Consider the following 23,430-nt stretch of genomic DNA (forward strand, 5'->3'; position numbering starts at 1 on the left):
TTCTACCGCACATTCGCAGAAGGTACCACCATTGGAACACTTGATCCGCCTTTAAAATACAATTTTTGTCTGGGTTTTTAGAGGGATACAAATAAAAAATTTGATATGTTGCAAATTAAAAAAAGCTATTCACTCCTTGATTTAATCTAAAGCTTCCATTCTTATGCCAGAAGTATACGTTTTTCAGGAGCATAGTATTTTCTTATTTTCTCCGGACTGGAACAGCTGTGTGGGTTACTTTTTCATGTTAATCTTTCTTTGGGTAATAAGGTTCAACCTTTCATCGCTTACTAGTAGACCGACATTTAGAAGACATATATTTCATCGAAACTATCAATGTTTCCAAGTCTTTAAGAGGAGTTGAAATACGATGAGCATTTATTCATGTAACTTCCTAAGTGATTGACTTCATACAACTGTTTTAGCTGTTTCTTATAGAAAAACAGAATGGAGTTACGACAACAAATATTTTCCCTATTGGTAGGTGAAATAAAGAAAGTATTTTCAAATGAAATAATTTATTTGTATAAGATTCAATAAATATAAAATATCTTAAAAGTAGTAATACTGATGTTTTGAATCAAGTACAACTACAAAGTACAACAAACAATCATGAACAACAGAATTAACATTCGTATTCACAATAAATTTTTTGCCTCAATAACTTATCCATACTTTCGTTACAGTCTCCATCATTTCATAAATATAACGTATTTCATCACATTCTACCCGTTACTTGATTTGGACTCTGAGATTGTATCATAAATTCGTCATTGTGATCTTTAAGAAATACATCGTCGTCATAAGTCGACATGTTGGTCAAAGCATCTAAAACATCATCAGATGGTTTGGTATCTGTATCATTCTCTTCATCTGGGTCGATGACCAAAATAGGTGTAGCACCATCGAATAGGTTCGTTTTGCTTCTAGATCTTTCGTATATTTCTTTGGACACACTTCTTGTAAATGAAAGCCTGTTGGACTTTTGTCTGGTGAGGGGAGGTCTGGTAAACATTTGTTTCCTAACTGCCGTCTTACTCAGTAGTTCTGAAGCGAATTCAGTTATTATTCTCCAAGCGTGCTCAACGTCTTCTTGAGTGGCGTGCTCTGCTACTACGCAGAATCTAATAATATATTTGTTCTTCACCATACTGGGAATCATATGTAGTTTTCCAGAGTCATTGATATTTGCCAAAAGTGTCTGATTTACGTCATCTGGTGCTTTTAATCTTAAGCAAACTAAGCCCAATTTTACGTCGTTAACAACTTCAAATCTTTGGTCTTCTCTTACTAATGATTCAAAATGTTTAGCTAGCTTAATATGATTTCTTATATATTTTTGTAATCCTGATAATCCATATCTTCTTATAACAAACCATAATTTCAATGACCTAAATCTTCTGCTTAACGAAATTCCCCAGTGTCTGTAATCTATAGTTTCATCAGAATTGGCATGTTGTAAGTACAATGGATCGACAACTAGGGCACTGGTTAATTTGTATTTGCATTTAACCCATAAGCAAGAAACGTCGAAATTAGTAAGTAACCATTTATTAGGATTCGTGTTGAAAGAATCTATGTATTCAACACCTTTGAGATAAATTCGTAACTCTGGGCAGATGAAAGCGTTTCCGGCGTAAGCAGCATCAACGTGAAGCCAAGTACTAGGTTCAGCTTTGCAAATAGGACCTATCTCTTCGAGTTTGTCAAAAGCACCCGAAGCAGTAGATCCTAATATAGCAGACACGAAAAAAGGGAACAAACCGTTAGCTTTGTCTTTTTCCATTGCGTCTCTCAATGTTTCTCCTCTAAGACTACCATTTTGGTCAGGTTCTAAGATTTTTATTTGAACAAGTAAAATTTTGGCAGCTTTTTCTACACAAGAATGAGCTTCCTTAGAACAATAACAGATTAGTTTAGGCAAGAATTCGCTATCGATTGACGAAGGTTTATCTTTTTTCAAATACTCTATGGCCTGATTTCTAGCAGCAAGCATGGCAACTAAGACACATTCACTTGCAGAGGTTTCGATTACGCCTCCTCCATTGCCGCACTTCTTTGAAGTTATAAAATCATCTGGAAGACCTATTGCTTGCCCAAACCAATCCATAACGATAGTTTCAAGCTCTGTACATGCCGGACCTGCAGGCTGTAACAAAAAAAAGAATATTAGTTTTTATGTTATGAATCAGTGACAGAAATCCGTTGATAAATTAGAAAATAGTACATTACGAGTATATGACTAGAAGTAGAAAACGCTTATCTCTAGAGCTCAGATTTTAATGTGTGCCAAATATATATTGAAGCGTTACTGCTCCGAGTAATTTCAACTCCTTTTTCTTCAACTGTCAACTGTTAACATAAGTTCTATAATAGGACAGAAGTGTTTCATTATAGATAATATCTATTTTGACTAATTCTAAAGGCGCACATTGTAATTCTTGAGACGTTTTTCCAACAAAATATTCGAAATAACATATAGATACTACCACCATCTATCTACAACCTGTGTTGTCGAAAGTAATAGTTATGGTATAAGCTTGAAGAAACATGTTATTTATTATATAAGTGTGTTAAATAGAATTTTTTATACAAGCATTTTCTTGAATGATTACAATAGAACGTTTCATTCATAATCTGCTGATATAGAATCAGATTCGCAGGCATTTCCATTGAAACAACATAGGTGAAGAAGCTTCAAGTTCTTCGATATAATTTATAATTTAGTGCTAATCACTAATTTTGATAAAGACCGAAATAGGTCGAAACGTCAATTCTTACCTCTGTTTTGAAACTAATTTTCTATCATAAGAGACCTTAAATAGAGACGATTTATCGAAAAAAACATATAAAAAGGTCTATGGAATGAAAAATTGAAGAAATTTATCCAATAAACTTGATATATCAAAACAAGACTTAACATTTAGAGATAATTATACGTACCTAAGAAGGCATATGCATTCAAGAAAACGCTTTGTAGAAACTTTACATTGATACAAGAGACACTTCTGTTGTCACAGAATTAATTGTATTTAGTGATGTGAGTCCTCAAAATATAAATACGAACCGAAATTTTTTACTGGAAGTGCACCGATCGAGTGTTTGGTATGTTTTAATTAATTTTAATTAATCTTAATTAAATTGTGTGGTAACTTGTTACGTTGAACAGTACTAGCAATAAGAATATTTCTAACATAGTTGGGGGTTGCAGTATTAATTTGAACAGCTTTTATTGTAATTTAAAATTTGAAAAAATTGAGATTGTTGTTTAAGTTGGATGAAGCTTTTAAAACATTTATTGCCAAATTACCCAGTCCTATTAGATCAATAGTAAAAAGTTAACCAAGTAACTACAAGGTTGTTACTTATCAGGAACTTTTTATAAATAGCAAATCGCCAGGTTATTTAATCTTTGATTTTTTTATATTGAATGGACAATTATTTCCAAAACCTAATAGGAATGAATATATGTTGATGTATGTAGCTTATTCTAGCCTCAACAAACAAAGACGCTAGACCTAGCAAATAATACGAAGTGCAGATTTTGTTGCACAGAGGACGAAATACTACAGAACTCCAGAGCACCACACCTAGGTGCGTATGAAATAGAAGACGAAGATCTCTGGCAATTAGTGCCATCCCACATTCTAGGAGTGAGAATGATGGATAAGCTGTAAACACTGGGTTCTCTAGTATCGCAGCAAGAAAATGGAACACAATAGGTCTTTTGGGTCGCAGTGAATACGAGACCTAAAATCCATACTTACATACATGTAGCTTATACATATTTATATTTGTTCCATTATTCAAGACTTTAAGCAACATGGCAACATGGTTTTGTTACGCCGAGCTTTAGCGGTATCATTTTATTATTCCTGAGAGTGTGGACGTAGATTAATACCTGATCCACAGTTTCACTTCTTGTCGTTGGCTTTCATATTCCTCTTTTTCTCATACAAGGAGAGGAAGTGAAAAGTAAAAAATCGGAAGTTTTTGCTCCAAGAATTAGGATTTTGTCCAACTTTTTTGCGACGTTTTTGAAGACTGGAAAATCTAAAGTAATTACGTTTTATTATGTTTGAATCTATCACTTACATCATTCATAATAGATATTGTTAAAGTTAACTCTAAACTGTACCATTTCGGGCGTTTTTTATATTATAGTTTTTTGATCTAACTCTTACGCTACTGCTATATGTATAAACTAGAGGTTATGTTGAAAGTTCCTAGACAAAAAAGGAATTGCTAGGATTTTTGCCCAAACTGTAATTGCTAAAGTCTTACTGGTGTGTTAGTAATTTTCTAGACAACACATAAAATTAAAACTGAATCAGAATGATAAGGGAAAACCTTTGTGGATAATATATTAGGAATCAAAGAAATTTTAGCATCAATTTACTAACAGAATTTCATCGTTCTTTAGAATTATTGACCAAGTGTTTTATAATGAAAATTTATTATTAGAGAATTTCTAATGATCGTAATTTGAATTGAAAGAATTTTTATCAAGTGTTTATTGAGAAACAAATATGTTTATAACCGAGTATGAATTATTTTTTTTAATTTTAAATCACAATAGAACGATCCAAGAATACTTTAATATTAACCCCAGGGAATTTAATAGTTGACAAAAAATTGAAGTAAAAGAACCTTTTTTAAAACCAAGCTTTACTTATTTGTTGACAAAATTCTTTCCATTTCTAACAGTGTCCCAATGACTAAATAAAAGCTTGTTACATTGTGAGATGCAAGAGGAAAAAGAAGCTGCTAAATGTTCTCACATAAACCATCAAAAAGTCTTGCTATCACAATGTAAGACGCTTCTATCTATAAAATGGGGACTGTGATAAAAACAAGAAGTATCAATAGTTAAGGTGTTAAGTTTTAGCGTTAAAAATTAAATTAATTGAATAATTATGAACTTATAAAGTATTTCTTATTAGATTTAGTTCATTTTTAACTTTTCAGTTCATTTAATTAACAAATAATAGAAGCTTGTTTTTTAATAAGGTTTTTTTCTTTAATTTTATTTTTAAATTTCTAGTATTTTTAATTCGAGATTTACTATTTTATCTTATCTTTGCCGCTTGTTGACATCACTTTCATTAGCTACATTCTACTATCATTTCAATTTCGCTTTCTCTAAACGTCGTTATCTCTGGGCAATAGTTGCTGTTGTGTACATGTTGTTCCCACAGTCTATCTACCCAGATGTCCATTGTAGACGGATAAGGGCATCAGTACCAAAGGATTCGCCATGGTACCCTGATATGAAATATTTATACACCCTCATACCATTCAGCCCTCGGCATGTGCTCATATTGGCATTGGGTCATTTATAGAATCAATCAAACATAATCCACAACTTTTTGTTGGAGTTGCATATTCACGCCAACCAAATGAGTCCAAACTCAATGGGATTGCGTCGTTTATTCCATTATTGAGTTCATATGATTTATCCTCAGATAAACTCGATGTCACAATAATATTGAATTGTCATCCGATTTATAAATGCATGTAAAATTTCAGCTCAATTCGGGAAACCGCGAAGTGGATCAAATTTAACTTGCAAGATTTGATTATAGTTCTTCCAATATCAATTGCGAGGAACAATATTATATTTCATAAATACGCACGGCACTCATACCAAATTAAGAAATAAAAAATAATGTTTACTTCCTGTATAAAATTCAGTAAATATATAACAAAACGTCAGTCCACGTGGACTCTGTTTACTAATGAAAACATCGAATCGAAAACATAAATGCATTTCTATTGGCCGAAGCTGTCGGAAGGCGTATGTACATAATAATCAGTGGTGAGGCTTTAGACCATGGGCGAATGAAGACATTGCCTTTTAACAAATACTTTCTCACATAAAATATACAAATTTTTAAAAGTATACTTGAAAATAAGAAATTTATAAAACTAAATAAAACCTTACAAAAAAAAAATTAGAGGACACTAAAACCAAATGTATAACAAACAATTTGAGATAGCATAGACTTTTATTTAAATCATATTATTATTTTTTTCTAATCATCAATGCTAACAGTTTTTTAGATGGTTTTAGAAAAACTCTTCAACAAATATATTCAAATACCTACATATTTATAAATTCATATAAATCATTTGATGGAGAAATTAAAAACAAAATCCAGAAAACAATTTTAATAGGTTTTTTTTAGGAATTCTCGGTTCTAAACGTTGTTATTGTAATAAGTGAAAAAATAATGAATAATGGATAAATATAGAACTATTGTCAATATTTTAAATTGGTTTATCGAAGTTTTATGAAGTTCTCCTCAAATTAAAAGTTCGTAGTCGAGAAAGAAGACGATTCACTCATAAGAACTTATCAGTCACAAAAGGTTTGAATGTCTACTGATTATATTTAGAGAAATTTGTATAAGTTATTACTAAAATCTAGTTTAAAAAAATCAATTTAGCTTATCATTGTATAAGGTGATAATTCCAAAAAAAAATTGAAGATCAAAGTTTCGAATTTGTGTCTGACAGAGTACAATTACTGTCTTTCCTAATGTTCCTTTAAATCAGTTGGAGATTCTCAAATAACGCAACAGGAGCTTGTAATAGCTTTGAAATATTTACAAACTATTTACAATCAAATTCGGCCAATTGGCAAGTGGATTTTACATGAAACAACCGTAATCGAAAAGTCACATTATGAGGTTTTCTTTCGCTTAGAAAAACTGTACCAGTTGAAAAAAAAAATGTCTTCATAGAAATATTTTCAATAATACAAAATATATTGTTAATTTCATATTTTTAATTTAAATATATTTCACAAATGTATTGGAAAACGACATTTTAACTGCACCTGATACAGTAGTATTGAATAATACATAGACAATTTATAGAATGAAAGAAGAAGTAACAAATTTATGAAACGAGCCTGTTTCTTAAAATAAAATTGCACAAGAATAGTAAGTAGAAATGAAGAAACGTGTGAATGTTTCAAAGAAGAATACAATAATCAAGTATATTACGAGTATATTCTATATTTTTTCAAAAAATAACATCGTTTTTTCTACAAAACCAATTAACAATATAAGGTTAAGGTTATTGAACTGATAATAAATTTAAGTTCTTTCAACATACCGAATTGAATTTTTATTCAACTTACAATAAAAAAAACTTACCCATGAAAATCCCATGCATGCAATAGCATCCGTCAACATATCAGCTAAAATTGAAGGATAAGAATTTCCACTTGGAAAATAAGCATGAAATCTTGGATGCTGCCAATGTGTAATACCGGGCATTATCTTCTTATCCACGTCGTCCATGATATTATCCCAATTTTCAGGTTCTTGGGGTGCTACACTTGGTATCAAATCTTTCAGATACCCTGGTTCGATATCAGGAGTAACTCTGTAATTTCCTACATTTGTCATATATCGACAAATGTAGTCCACCATTTCTTTGCCGCGAACTCTGAATTCTTCAACATCCATGGCTGATGTAAAAGTTCACTACTGTTTTAAATTTCGCGTAAGCTCAAGGATTATTATTGTTGGCCTTTTGCTATGTGCTCGCGATGCAGGTATTACTGTGTGTTGTGAACCTCGCACTACTTTTATACGATTAATGTTTTTGGAAAGCGGAGGGGGTATAATGTGAATCGAATTTGAATAGTGTTTTTTTGTATACTCACTTACGCGACAGGAAGGATATTAGCGGGATTTTTATTTTATAAAAAAAAATTGCTATTTTTAGACGTGCTTTTGCTTTAGATAATATTAATGCAAATAACTCGACTGAAAATCTATGAGAATCGTGATTTGATTTTACATGTTTACATTACAAATAAAGTCGAGATGTTTTGATATGAAACTATTATAAACTAATAAATTATAATATATAGTGATTATAAATTAGACCAAAATTTCAGCAACAAAGTAAGGTAATTTTATATTTTCTTGGTCCCCTCGTTTTTAGCTCTAGAAAATCGAAAAATCATCCGATTTCGATGAATTTTTTTAAATCATCGTTTTTGTGGTGGATTTATGAAAAAACAAGGGAAATATCTCATCTGGAGATTTCATATAGTTTTATGACCATAAATGTGATCATAAATGCACTTCTTGGGATATAATCGTTCATAACTTTTTTACAAAGCATCAAACGCAGTTCATATATTTTTTGTGTTTATCCACACAAAAAACGACCATTTTGGGGAAAAAATTGAAAAATTCATTTTTTATTACACTTAAATATTTCAAAAGGTTTCCTAACTTTAAATGTTATCATAAACGCTCTAGAAAATCGAAAAATCCTCCTATTTTGATGAATTTTGCATTTTTTCAAAGTTTTGATATTGTACACTTGATTAAAATAAGTGATATTAAGAATGTTTTTAATCATATAACTTTAATGATTACTTCATAAAAAGGTACAAATGATTATATGTGAGAAATGGACAATTTCAAGAGAAATTGTTATTAGTTTTAAATGTAAAAACATGATAAATCAACATTTTTTTATAATTTTTTTGTGTAGATTATGAAAAAAATGTAACAGCTTCATTTGATTATTTGGAAAAAAGTTATCAACAATTATACGTAAATGAGTAAATTTTCATTAACATTTAAGCCCCTGAAACCAATATAAGTTTCCGCCGTTAAAACGAAGATTTAAAAAAAATCATGTAAATCGGATGATTTTTCGATTTTCTAGAGCGAAAGTATAAAATTACCCAAAGTAGTACTAGATCCATAATTATTACAAGTTATATTGGAAAATTATGTAAATCAAAGTAAGAATTGGATGCTTTTCAGTGAGTATTTTATAAAAGTTGTGAAAGTCTTCAGAGACTAAATGTAAATATTTTACCATGTTTACCAACCGTATTTATACTTAACGTATTCCTACTTTTACTAAAATTATATTTAATAAAATAACCAAATAATCTCCTACTAAGCCTTTGAAAAATTATTGACCGAGTGTTTACGGCTGTAAATAAAAATAGTACATTATGTTACTAGAAGTAGAAGACCGTGGGATGCAACTAGTGTACAGCGGGTATTTTCCTGTTTGTAGTAGAAACCCAATGAATATATGGTCTCATCTAAATAGATCAGATATACGTTTTATATGGTATAAATTATAATCATCCATGATATGACTTAGAGCCTGTCGTCCAGGGTAATTGATACATTTTTGTTAATTGTTATTTACGTCTTTCACAACAGAGTCAAAATGCGTTGTTTACAATATAGGAAATAGAGAAAACATGTTTCATTTCGATACATAGTTTTACTTTTTTTAAAGTGGTGCTACTAATACGCGTTTTAAATTTGACTTATCATGGTACTTTTTCACAATGGAAGTATTGAACTTGATATTCTGCAGTAATCAGGACTCTTCATTTTCAATTCGAACACTAAAATGATGGGCTACTGCATCCACAAGAGACCATACAAGTCTATATGGGTGAAGTATGTCTAATAAGTGCTAGAAAACAGCAAAATATGGTCGACCTAACCTAACGTAAGCAATTGTTCGTTTCATCGTTTCATTTCAATTTTTTTTATTATATCACTCTATTCTCTGCCCTATAATTATATCCTGATATTTGCACAAATTTTTTGTAGAGTTTTCGTATTCAAACTTTTTCACAACTGTAGAATTAAAAAAATTAGTACTTTAATTTATATTTAAATATTTTTATTCGTTTTGTTCCAGACAACATATCTTTCTGTTGCATCAATAGGCGCCAAAAATCCGAATTAAACTAATCACCCGAATTCAAATATTTGAGAAAATTCTGATAATTCGTACTTAAATAAACTAACATACTTTGAAGAGTATTATAAAAAGACTGTGATTGCACTACCGCCATTCAATGTGCGAGATTAACATAAAAAACGTTTATTTATTATCTGACATCATCAAACAATGTACGTACATTACAACCGTAAGGCTGACGCAGTTGAAAAGAGAGATTACCGAATTGAATTTTAAACAATAAAACTATTTTATCTAAAACTACTATAAAATCTATGTATAACTAAGAAAATATTGAAAAGTAACTGACAGTTCATACTCTTGTCAATTGAATAATATTAACAATTCGATAGATGATTCAATCGTTTGGCATATAATTTATGTTCACTGCAAAGTTGATACACCTGATCTTATATAAAACACTAACCGAATTGAAATCAAAAAAAATACAAAATGAATATATCCAATATTATCCTATCAGTAAAGGGCTTTTCTCGATTCTCGAGTAGAAAATATTGCCATCATTCTTTTTAATGTCACCAAGATGAATGTTTTCAAGGAAGGCTACACGCTTGCTGTAATTTGTGATTTCCCAAAATTGGATTGTGTGGGGTTAATGAAAGTAAGCCGCCCTATTCTTTATGGAAGAGTCTTTGGTAACATTTTGCGTAGTTTGTAAATTTTTATCTTGGGTTTTGTTTTTTGAAAGTCGAAAAGCGTAGCAACTCTCTTCTTAACATATTGGAGTTGGCCACAACCACAACAAAAAAGTTGCTACCTACTCGCTTTCTACTCGATATCAATTAGTACTCTAAATATTCATTATAATATTCTTCTTGAAAATTCTATGCAGCTGTAAGCGTTCCTAAAACACCAGTCCCATGGCCATCGACTGAAAAAAGACTTTTACACGCGGGGAACTGAATACATTTATTAAAAAAGTACCTAAACATCCAGTTTTTCTGATCAAAATAAGAAATCGAATACAAAATTTAAAAATATTTCATTAGCGTTTTACACAATTTGTTGCATTCTATGAAAGCTGAAGGTATAGAACATTACAACGGAGTTTTTATAGTCGATATACCTGTCACCAAAATCTGGAGATCTACATATTTTACCGTGTCAGTTGAATTTGTAGATGCACTATACAAAAAATTAGCATACATAAGTTGGAAGCTATGGCCAAAAAATTGGTATGTTTCTAAAACTATAGATCCTGAATATTACTCATTCATTTTGTCGATCATCGGCAACAAATTGGTATGAGCGGAGGTAGTGACATAACATTCTTGAGTTTCTTGAATTCGATACTATTTGAACACAATAAAGCAAAGAAAAGTTGTTTTTTCATTATTTCGATTAAAAATTATGGCAAATACATCACTACGTATTGGAGAAGGAAAAATGGGAGAATTCAGCCGAAAGTCGCCCTCTCGAAAAAAATAGTGGAACGAATACACATACTGCAAATAAGATCTTATCTAAAATGTAAGATTAAAAATGAAAATCAGTTATATCTTTGCCCAGAACATCAAAATTAAAATTTTACTTTTCAAGTAAAGTTGTTTCTGCAAACAAATATAAGTCTGTGTTACAATTATTAATGTCTGATAAAAATTGATTTTCCATAGTATATTTGCTGGACTCGATAGTCTCCTAGAGGATCGACAAATCATTTTTAACACGTTGTAGTTTACTAAAACTTGTTGCAGATGTAATAAGAAGGGTTTTCGAAATTCGCAAATCAATATAAATATAAAAAAGACATCCTGTAAATTATGAGCATAGATTAGTTAGTTAGCTTTTTCTATATCGCCAAATAAAAATTGAACTTGGCAGTTCTTTTGTAAATATATACAATATTTCAGTACAAAATGCAAATCTAGCATATTATTTAATACAATTAGTCTCTTCTGTGAATGGATCAAATACCACCACTATGGTTAAAGTTTTCGTGATTACGATATTATACATTATCATCAATTTTTTTCGGAAATCATTCATTTGATAGGATATCTGGATCCAAAATTTTTCAAATAAATATTCTTTAAATTGACGGTTCGTGCAATATTACATTTTACCTTTGAATTTTGATATATACACCTTTGATTTCGATACACTCTTCCATTGGTGTTGCTGTAGACATAACTAGCTTAAACAATATTCTATCAAATGATTGATAAGAAGTAAACCGAGTAGGGAAATAGACCGGGCACTGGATGGATCTTACTATGCAAAATGTGAGGACCGCAAGCGATGTATTCTGAATTCTGAACTCAGAAAAGTATGCAGAATATGATTCTGAATGTTGCCAGGAGTCCATTGCCAGTATCTAGTAAATGGACTGAACGCATGATTTGTTATCATTATAACGATTGTTGTGAGAATATCTAATTGATTTTGATGATTAAAGATACTTACAGCTACTCAAGTGATAAAAGAATAGGATATTTAGGAATAAATACAATGATTACTGGTAAAAAAATTTATTCAATTCAAAAAAGCAGATTTGAACATATTTTAATAGAAATGATAATTATCAATTTTTTTTATATCGACAATCGTTATTTACGCATTTGCTTGTTTTGAAATTGGATGCACATTTAGACGGTTGAATCAACAATTCCAGCAGTGGTTGCTTGGTCACTTTTCATATGTACAAAATATCATCCTTCCTTCTATAGTATAAGAAGATCTAATCAATAGTCTGTAATTGAGTTTAGTCAGTATTCACCGATACATATATATGAAATTAACTTATATCGAAGTTCATCGGCCATTTTTAGGTGCAAATGTATTCCAATTCTTTTAGCTGTTCGACACTTCCAAAATGCTTCAAAGCTAATTGTACAAAACCCAGCGATGCAGTTTTAAAGCATTTTTTTCGAGCCAAATCTGCTAGTCGAATCGCAACCATAAACCTAAACAGCTTAGACGTGCTAGCTTGTTCCCTAAGTAATTTCGAAAATTAAAAAATATCTGTATCAGCACTAATGACTATGATATGGATAAGTTTGATTTTCACTGCGTGAAATATATGACAAAACATTCATGTCATCCGTTTCTAAATGGATAGAATTCATTCAGGTACTTCAAAAAATGAAGAACCTTGTAATTTGAAACATTTTGTTAGATCATCAAATCCTCCACAAATCTGTAACTCGCAATTTTCATTTATTTGTGCATATCTAGCCAAGTCAAGCCAAAAAGATCTTGTCTCAATCGTGGTAACATCCTAAATGTTCACTTCTTTTGATCTGAGCTGAAAGCAGATTGAATATGTTCGAAATTTACTCACTTGTTAGGAACATATTCACAAAAGCACAAAAATATAGAATTTCTGATGTTTTTTAACAGATGAGGAACATCATATATCACACAGATTGGGCTCTGATTCATAGTGAAATAAAAAGTTGAAGTGTTATTTTCATTTTCTTCTTGCATGAGTTCATTTAACGCAGCTCTGTTTGTAGATCCCTGATCACAAACTGTAGCAACAACTTTCAAATTTATATTATGCAGCTCCTGGATCACATGGAGAATAATCTGTTTCAAGACGTAGATGTATTGTATGTGATGGAAAATAATAGGCAATGACTTGCTACCAGATCCCCCTTATTTCACTAGCTAGAAATGGTCAGCATGGTCAGTCAACTGATTTTTCCTTCCAAGGTATCCATTATCTACATATCCTGAAACAGAACTTATGCTTTTCATAATGAAGACCTGTAGACAGAGAAATTTCATTAACTAATAATACACAGTAGATATCAAGTTCATTCATTTTATTCACTTGGAGCTTCAATATTTTCATGATAGTAAACACTGATAATAGCTTCAATAGGTATTCTTTACAAAATTCCTTTCAGTGTTGCAACTGAAAATAATTTGATAAATATATTTGTACATAGAAAGAGCATAAGTTTTATCTAGTATAGTCCATCGTTTTCCTGGTCCTTGTCTACGAATATTTCTTAACTATGAATAAATGAATTCTTTCGTTATATTATACACGCAAATGTTCTAATTTAACACATCTTCTTCAATGCCTTTAACTGCTCTTTGTTATTCTTTAGACTGTTTTTCAATTTTGATATTTTGGCTATTGTATTTCAATGAACTTGATACTTAACCATTTTCCTAGGTCTTCTTCTTGCAAGTTCTAGCTACAGTAAAAAGTACTGATTTTTCTTTGTCAAAACTATTAATTTTCTCTGTAAAAATGGAGTCTGAAAATTCACTTGAAATTACAATGTCTCTTCTATAGGTAAATTGCCAGATGTTATGGTATGAACACTCGAACTATCAATTTAATACTCCTCGACAATCATATTAGTGTCTGCTATAACTGTTTTTGTAGCATGGGATGGTTCTTGGTTTAGTATACAGTCATGAACTTTGGCATGATCTGTGGTACTGAATACACTGTTTACACCACCCCTACACCCAGACTGAAGGTAAACTCTTTAGTCTCTGAAGACGATAACTTGGTTAACGAAACGCGACAGTGTAATTGTGAGTGTTGGTGTAGTGTAAACAGTGTATTCGGTATGAATCTCGCCAACGGTTCCAGAAAATCCAACTTAATAGTCTGTGACTCAAATCGCTACATAATTCCTTCCACTTAAATTGTGAGGCTCAGGTCTAATTGGAACGTGAACTATCGTGATCATGAGCGTGATTATCTTGAGTGCTTAATGGAACGCACTATAAATGTATTATTGTTATCTATAGTTCTAGTAATTGATGCAGTTTTTTTATATTGCGGTTCTTTGAAATAGTTTACAAAAATTTATAAATAAGCTAAGCCAGATCTGTAATCAAAAAGGGGAATCCCTAATTTACAATTTACGTCTTGATATTCTGTTAACAGCGACGTACATTCAACAAAACAGGTAACTGATTAATTATAGTCATAGAAATATCAAAAACTCGACGCCGAGGAGTGAAGAGAGATACAGTAAAAAGTTGGAAAACACGCGATATGGACTCACTTAAAATGTAATTAGTACATATTACTCGTATAGCGGCTGTGAAAGTTTTAGTTTATTTTGGGTTTTATTCATTATATACTAATAAGAATATATGATGTAGGTTGTATTAAGAACGGGAATATTGAGAACAAAAATAAATCTCTATAACGATAAGATGATAGTTTTTTTGTTAGAAAATTTGAACAGTTCTAATTCTCTTTAGTACAGTTTCTTCTTCTGAGCTTACCTGCTTATTCAGAAGTTTGTCGCTTGATTTGATGATTTTAACGAGATTTTATTATTTAGTCTATTCTTCCTTAGAGACTAAAAATGACACAGAAAGAAAAATATCAGACGCAAAAAGTTTTTAAGTCACTCTAGGAAATATGGCCTTTAATAAGTATTTCAAGTACTATAAAATTAGGACTGTTGCAGACCAATACAAAAATTTTCTGTTATAAGGGGCCGAAACGAAAATATAATAGAAAGATGTTCCAAAAAATTCAATAGCTCATAAACAGATGCCTTCGAGTTATATGCAATTTTTTTTGTCAACCAGGATAAGTAATGAACACCTATGGAACACATCTGAAGAACTACAAAACTAACCATACAAGTATTAAATTAAAATAGAACATCAGACAAAAGAAAAAGAGGCAGACTTGTACGGACATGGAGAAGAACTATCGAGAAAGAACTGCAACAAATATAGTTCACATGGAAATATACTACACAAATAAGCAAAAACAGACGGAAATGGTGAGACTTCGTTGCAGTTGTTGAACCTTCGAGAGGTGTACTTTATTCCACTGAGAATGACGATGACGAATATGAAGATGATGATGATACATTCTCTTCCTGTAACTCTAATTCATACACTTTATCCCTGAAGTGAGAATCTGGAAAACTATCAATAGACAGAGCCAAGTTAGTACTTTAATTACATTCAGTTTATCCAATTAATTAGAATAATACTCCGCGTTTATTATTTTATAATTACGGGGACAATCCACAAGGAAAATATTTTGAAACGAACTATATCTTTCTTTGCTGTACAGTAGCTCATAACATGAACTTTTATTAAAAATTTATTACATGAGATGGATCTCATGTTGATCAAACTTTTCGTGAATATTACATGGCAGATCAAGAAGAGTCTAATTCCAAGTTTGTCATTCTTCTGAACTACTAAATTTGTAAAAATTTTCTAAGCAATAATTCTGAAGAACTGTCAAATTTGAATGCAACGAGCGTTGATGCGAGTAAGTCCACTCGCATCAACGCATAATAATAAAGCCATTCAATCGATTAGCTTCCTCATATCAATAGTTAAAGTATGAGAATCTCATGAAGACGTATATAATTACAAACTTTTTTGAAGAACTCAAGTTTTATATATAGTTTTCATCAAAAATTACCCCTTTGAACCGCTGTAAATAATAACAATGGTTGTTTCACGGCGACAACGTAATTTGTAAGTTTAACAAAAGTTTTATATCAAACAACTTAGTTTTTCAAACAAAGGAAAGATTCTAAACTACAGTGTAGAAAATTTTTGAGGAACAATTACTTACTTTATAAAGTTTTGCAAGGAAGGAGGCCACAAAATGGTATTTGAAATAAAGTGCAAACGACTATTTATTGTTATAATCAGAACATAAATAATATTTACAGTACAAGTATTTTTTCGTCTTCTTTAAGAAGGCTTTTAGTTCCGATCTACGTTGGCATTTCCTGTCATGTTCATTGCCAGCTGATATGGTTTTAAGGGGGTCCGATGTTATCTTTTGTGAATTCAGCTATTCTATTTTGGCATGTCAACATACTAACTAGTTCTCTCTGATGACTGCATTACTCTGTCAGCCAGTATGTTGACGGTTACACTACTTTCATTAAGCACTATAACTATAAACCTACGCCTTAGAGTTTTCATGCTAGTTGTTCTTAGAACGTTTTTCACAAATATTTCAGCTCTTGTCAGCACGGTCTATATCATCACTGGTCTCAAACATGTATATTCTTGCCTTGCACGTAGTACTAGGTATTAGTTATTCCTTATAAGATATTCGGGATGTTCTAATACTACTACCAAAACTCAGGAACTGCGTCGTCGGCAAAGTATACATATTTCCTTCTTTCCTATTCGATATCCTAATCCAGTGTCTTTCACATATCTTATCTTTCATAATTGTGTCACCTTGACGAATTCCTGTTGTTATTCGTAGACGCTACATCAAGGTGAAGTTAGTACGTATCTTTGTTGTTCTGTTCAGTGCCGGATTAAGCAAGTACGGGGCCCGTAGCAGAATTTACGGGTTCTCATGTATAAAGTGGGGAAAAACACATTTCGATACTCACTTCGTTAATTTGCCATCTATAAGTAACTATTATATGGGTGATTAATTGTCGAAAATAATACTATAGACTTTGACGAATAGAAAATTTTAGACAATAATGTGTAATCTTAATCTTACAAATAAATAGATAACTTTAAAAATATAAATCGAGACATTTCAATTTTGCTACACATCCATACTAAATATCGGGCAAGAGTACTTACAGTTAGACGTTTTGCTAACTGAAATTCTAGAAGTAAATTCATTACACCACATCTTAATAAGTTTCACTCAAAAAATTACCTTAAGGCAGAGATCAGTTTAAATTTGCGGAGCCTGCTAGCGTGCGGGGATCTTAATTACTTTTGCTACATGGTTCATTAGGCACTGGTTGTGTTACTTAATAAGTTGTATGTGTTACGGTAAATGTACACTCTTGGGAAATGTACACTTTTACCGTAAAATGTGTACATTTTCCAAAAAGTTAGGTATATGTGAACTGAATAGATATAATGTATATGTACATTTCCCGGCAAATGTGTACTCTTGCCTTCACGTTTTGGTAAATGTATACCCTTACCTTCCTGGTTAAAGAAAAGTTTGAATACAAATAAATTAAAAATGTTGTTGCAGTAAAAACAATATTTATTTAAATAAATATAATACAAAAGGCTTCAATAACGAAAATTATTTTAATTAAAAAATGTAAATGACAAACAAAACATACTTTTCTTTGCATATTATATAATATGTCGTAGGTTATGATCCCAATATTCCTAAACAAAATTTTCGTCCTAGTCAGTATGTAAGCATATTTTGAACATCTCGGTTCGCTCGCTCTATCGAGTTTTGGGAATGGCGAGGCTTCCTGAATATTATTTTCACACCATTCCACATATTTGCTAATTTTTTTAATTTAATTTTATTTGCAACAAATTTAGTTAAATGATCTTGATAATTTAAAATACATTTAAATTCATTATCTAGTTTTGTCTGTAAATCTATAAGATCCACTTGACACCTAGAATTCATTTCACTCGTCAAAATTGGTTTTATCACAATTCTTTTTTCCTTGCCCTTTGCCTTTTTTGAAATGCTTCACATAAAGATAAATACAACATAACTGCTTCAGTAATAATGGGCCATGGTGGCATAGTCTATAATTCCATGAGTTTCTTCAATTTTTGCAAAATATTTTATGCTACCCCTTTCTTTAAATGAGCTTATTAATTTTTCTTCCTTCCCTACCACTATTATATCGTATCTTTTCAGCCGGAGCCGGCGGTAATCTACATCACTTTTCTTTTAATTTTGCTGCCTCTACTTCCAATAATATTTTTTCATACTGATGTAGGTTTAAATAATAGTATATTATATTACGAGCAATATTTGAAGTTGCGTGGCGGAGCGCAGCGCAGACGAGTGAATGCAAAATTGCAAGTAAAAATAGGCACTTTTAGTCCGTATGATATACAGTGCTTTTCAGATAAAAGTATCCACCTTTAATAACTTTTGTAATACTGGTATTTAGAAAAAATCCAAAAACACGTCAATTTATGTTGGAAGGGGCAAGCATTATGGCTTATTTAAACTTACTGGAAAAGCCACCCCCTCACCCCTAGCAGCATCCCCTTTATTTTTTTAAATTACTTGTCATATTTTTTTGTAAAATTTGGATACTCCTCTTTGAGCTGATTTCAAAAATGTATAATACTTGTAGGTTAAAGTGGTTAGTTTATGAGATAAACAATTTTTCTTTTAAGAGCACAAATTTTACTTATTATTTACTTTCACCTTATTTGCCTGTACTAAAATGGGTTGTACAACAGTTCAAACTCTTTAATCTTTTTAACTGTGCTATTTATTCTACTTAAAAAATCCAAACAACAAAAAACTCTACTTTTTATTAAAGTTTGACATTGTCAACTAGAATTTGTAGTCACTATTGATAGTGTAATTTGATACATTATTTATTTTGTTTCTCTGAAATGGTTTACTCTTTGCAAGAAAGAATTGAAATTGTAGGTTTATACTACCAAAATAATAATTGTGCAAGAGCTGCTGCTAGAATATTTAACGAATTACATGACGGAAGACATGCAACTCATAAGTATGTAATTCAATTGATGGAGAAATTTACCACAACAGGGTCTGTTTGCAATAAAGTGCATAAGCGAGAGGGACTCGTAAATAACGAAGCAATCCAAGTGGCAATTTTAGGGCAAGTCAGCTTAGAGGCTCAACAACCCCAATCGTTGTCAACAATAAGTAGAGCGATCGGTGTTTCATCTTCTACAGTTTTCCGAGTTCTACATAAATTCAAGTACTACCCATACAAAGTTAAGTTGGTGCACGAGTTGAATGAAGATGATTTTGATCGTCGTCTAGAGTTTTGCGAATCAATGACGCAAATTATCAATAACAATCCACAATTGTTAAACAATATTTGCTTTTCTGATGAATGCTCATGGTCATTAAATGGCTTAGTAAGTAGGCATAATTGTAGATATTGGGCTGAAAGTGATCCACATATTATGCGTGAATTCCATACACAACATCCCCAAAAGTTAAACGTTTGGTGTGGTATCCTAGGTGACCACATTGTCGGACCTTTCTTCATCAACGGAAATTTAAATGGTGAATCATATCTTGAGTTACTCAGGGAAGGGGTTGACCCACGTATTACAACAATAATAGAAAATGATGATAACCTTTCCGAAGATTTACTGTTATTTCAACAAGCTCCTCCACACTATGCTATGCTTGTCGTTGGATAGGTAGAAGGGGGCAGATGATGGAGTGGCCACCTAGGTCACCGGATTTAACACCCCTAGACTTCTTTTTATGGGGGTATTTAAAAACAAAAGTTTATGCTACCCAACCAGAATCTCTGGATGATTTACGAGAGAGGATAGAAAATGAATGTCGACAATTAAATCCAGCCGTATTAAGCAATGTCAGAGAGGCATTTCAAAATATATTATACCATTGTATGGAAGTGAATGGTACTCATTTTGAACACTTATTGTAACTTCACAATAAATAGCACAGTTAAAAAGATTAAAGAGTTTGAACTGTTGTACAACCCATTTTAGTACAGGCAAATAAGGTGAATGTAAATAATAAGTAAAATTTGTGCTCTTAAAAGAAAAATTGTTTATCTCATAAACTAACCACTTTAACTTACAAGTATTATACATTTTTAAAATCAGCTCAAAGAGGAGTATCCAAATTTTACATAAAAAATATGAAAAGTAATTTAAAAAAATAAAGGGGATGCTGCTAGGGGTGAGGAGGTGGCTTTTCCAGTAAGTTTAAATAAGCCATAATGCTTGCCCCTTCCAACATAAATTGACGTGTTTTTGGATTTTTTCTAAATACCAGTATTACAAAAGTTATTAAAGGTGGATACTTTTATCTGAAAAGCACTGTATATTATTTTTTCTCCAACCATGACAAAATTACAATAAAGTTAATTTAATCAAAAATCGTTAGTAATTTGGTAATAAATTTGAACACCTATTAATTATAACAGCAAGTAGGTAGTCATGGATAACTGGTATTGTTGGTAAATATCGATTGTCAAGTAGATTAGTACGTCTACTGACGTACTAATCATATAATTTTTGTAGTAGTTTTTACGCTGCTTTCAAAATGAATCTCGAACACGATGAAAATATACCTGCGGATATATTGGAAGTAGTGCCGAAGCAGTATATCTAAATCTTTTGCCACCCAAATCTCGCAAGTTTATCAACTTGCAGAAGAGCGATTCATGGATTGGTGTAAAAAAAAATGTGCAAAACTATGGTGTATTTCTCAAATTTAACGAAGACCGTCAAGCCATCCACTCTTTGGTCACAGTATTCAATGTTGCGATCCACACTGGATATCAAAAATGGTGTGCATGTTAGTAAATATTCAAAATTACGAGCATTGTTAAAATCTTTTGAATTGTTCGAAAATTGTTATTGAAAATTTTAGTGGTGCTTTGAATTTTAGCAATAATTGTTACAACTGTACATCCAATATCACTATAAATAACAAATAAATACCTATATTATATTTGCCCAATTAGTTTGTTTTACTAAGTTTGTAAGAAACAATGTTTTTTTCTTCAAATTTCAATTAGAGAGCTCAAATGCAATTATTTTTAGTCCTAGGAATAAAAGTGTTGCTAAGCAACGAGCAAATTTTTGTACGGTAAGGGAATTGATGGCTTTCGCACCTGAAAATAGTATAAAAATGTCAACATTTTATGATGGTTGAAGAAAAATATTATTTTGTTTTTTTCGTGACACAATCTATTCTAGTGGGTTTTTAATTTTTTATTCCATTGTTTTTCAAAAATGCTCACATTTAGCAAAACGACATGGTCATTGTGAAATCAATGTACATTTCCCTTATTTGAAAATTGTAAATGTTAGTTGAATGCACATTACCCAAACGAGAAGGCAAATGTGCAAATTTACACAAATGTGTACAATTGCCGCAATATCTACTTTTACCGTAACATATGTATTCCTCAGTACTCTAACTACTGTTTTCATACATGTAATACTTCTATATGGAGAGTTTCTATAAGTGGAAGTTGTTCCGATTAAGGAAGACAGAATGACAACGATTTCTCTATCCTCTGAGGTTCCAGTTCAGTTCTACGCAGTCTCAAGCATCCGCAGTATAGATAAAGTGTCTCGAACGAGAGAGAAAATGAATATTGTCGGTACCGTAACGTAGGGACGTTTTTTCCCATACCAACTGTCCATATAGTAGTATTACATATATACTTGTTTTAGTACGAAAAACATGTCAGTTTCAACGAAGTACTCAGTAGAGTTATTCCACGGTAGATAGTCGGTTATTATGTTGGTTTCCCAATAATACAAAAATGGAGTTCCTAAACTAAACTAAACGACTCATTATGTTCAGATAAAACACAAATTTAATTTGATCGTGTATTGAAGCAGAGTTATTGATTTTCATATTTTTTTTTTAATTTAATCCATTTCTAAAGACTCGTTTCGGTCAAAGGCGCACCTTTAATAAAAATATACGGTAAGATACGAATACAACTATCCTCAATAGAAGAATAGAAAAAAGTTCTTATACAAAATTTGTTATTAAAAATAAATTCCATTCTACCCAAATATTCCTAGTAAGAAAAATTTGGAATTCCCGAAAGGATCTAAGAACAATGAAATTCTGTAAAAAATTACAAGGCGAACCAACCGGATTTAATTTATCTTGAAAGTTATTGAACTATGATGCAATACAGATTCGAATTGTCATAGATATAGTTATAGTACAGTATTAATGACTAATGATTTCATCTCTCGGTATTTATTAAGTTGAATTAACTGGTATATTATATTTCCTGTTGATTAAGGTACCGTTATTAGAATATTCAAGGTAATTTAGGAAGTATACTATTAACAGTATCGGTTGTGATCCTGGTGGAAAAGTAACAAGATATTGTGTTACCAGAAAAATAATGTGCTTTTTCGTATTGTATGTATAAATTGGAAGTTAAATATTTTATAATTTGATATCTGTTTAATAAACTTTATATACCAATTTCAACTTTATTTATCCTCCAAAGTGCTTCCGAAACGATCCAGGGTTACCTACATTAAATATTATTTTGAGTTAGCAATGTGACGGTCAAAATTCTTGAACATCTTAAACTGAAGCTTTAATACAATTATCATTAAGAAATTCAATTCTTAGGATTATAGCTGAGACGTTGAAGATATAGATTATCTTTTCTCTTCGTTTTTCTTTATTTTAACATGATTCTTACTTTTTCACATTTTATCTTTTTGCTTATAATTTTCATTGACCTTATATTATCTTCTATCTCATTCCTCCAGTTCCTTCTCGACTTGATCCTTTTTCTCAGAGATAATGGTATCTATTTTATTTATTTTTTAATTGCAGTTTGTTGATCTTCTTGTTACATGTCCAGCTCACTTGAGTCTTCGTGCTTTATGAATCTCATGGATTCCTGTCCCAATTGTTTTATTTCTTTAGAATTCCTTCCCCTTTCCTTTCTGGTGTCATATCTTATGAAAGTATTTTATATTTTTGTTTTGACTCTTGAATAGTTGAATAATGATACTTTTTAAAAGTTGTTATATTTATTATTAAGTAACTTATTGTTAATTCGGTTTTTCTCAATATTTCACACAATTCGTTTTTCTCTCGATTGAATTGGCATAAGAGAATAGATTCCATCTTGTTCAAATATACAAACCTTACAAGGCTTTTGAAAATTTATCCACGTTAAATTATTTTCCTTGGGAAACTTGAATGTTATAAATCACTACAACCTTCAAAAATGTTTATTATCTTTAATTTGGTTGTAATTC

At 31.2% G+C, this 23,430-nt stretch overlaps 1 protein-coding gene across 1 annotated transcript; it reads right to left on the bottom strand.

The window, feature by feature from the left end:
• Positions 1–501: 501 nt before the first annotated feature.
• On the bottom strand, positions 502–7,736 carry LOC130440933 (tyrosine decarboxylase-like). Its single transcript, XM_056774340.1, has 2 exons — positions 7,164–7,736; positions 502–2,149 (listed from the first exon to the last, which is right to left on the bottom strand). The coding sequence occupies exons 1-2, from the start codon at positions 7,476–7,478 to the stop codon at positions 719–721; spliced, it is 1,746 nt and encodes a 581-aa protein (XP_056630318.1). The 5' UTR covers positions 7,479–7,736; the 3' UTR covers positions 502–718.
• Between the last annotated feature and the right edge of the window lie 15,694 nt (positions 7,737–23,430).

Source organism: Diorhabda sublineata, chromosome 1 (genome assembly GCF_026230105.1).
Source record: "Diorhabda sublineata isolate icDioSubl1.1 chromosome 1, icDioSubl1.1, whole genome shotgun sequence".
NCBI lineage: Eukaryota > Metazoa > Arthropoda > Insecta > Coleoptera > Chrysomelidae > Diorhabda > Diorhabda sublineata.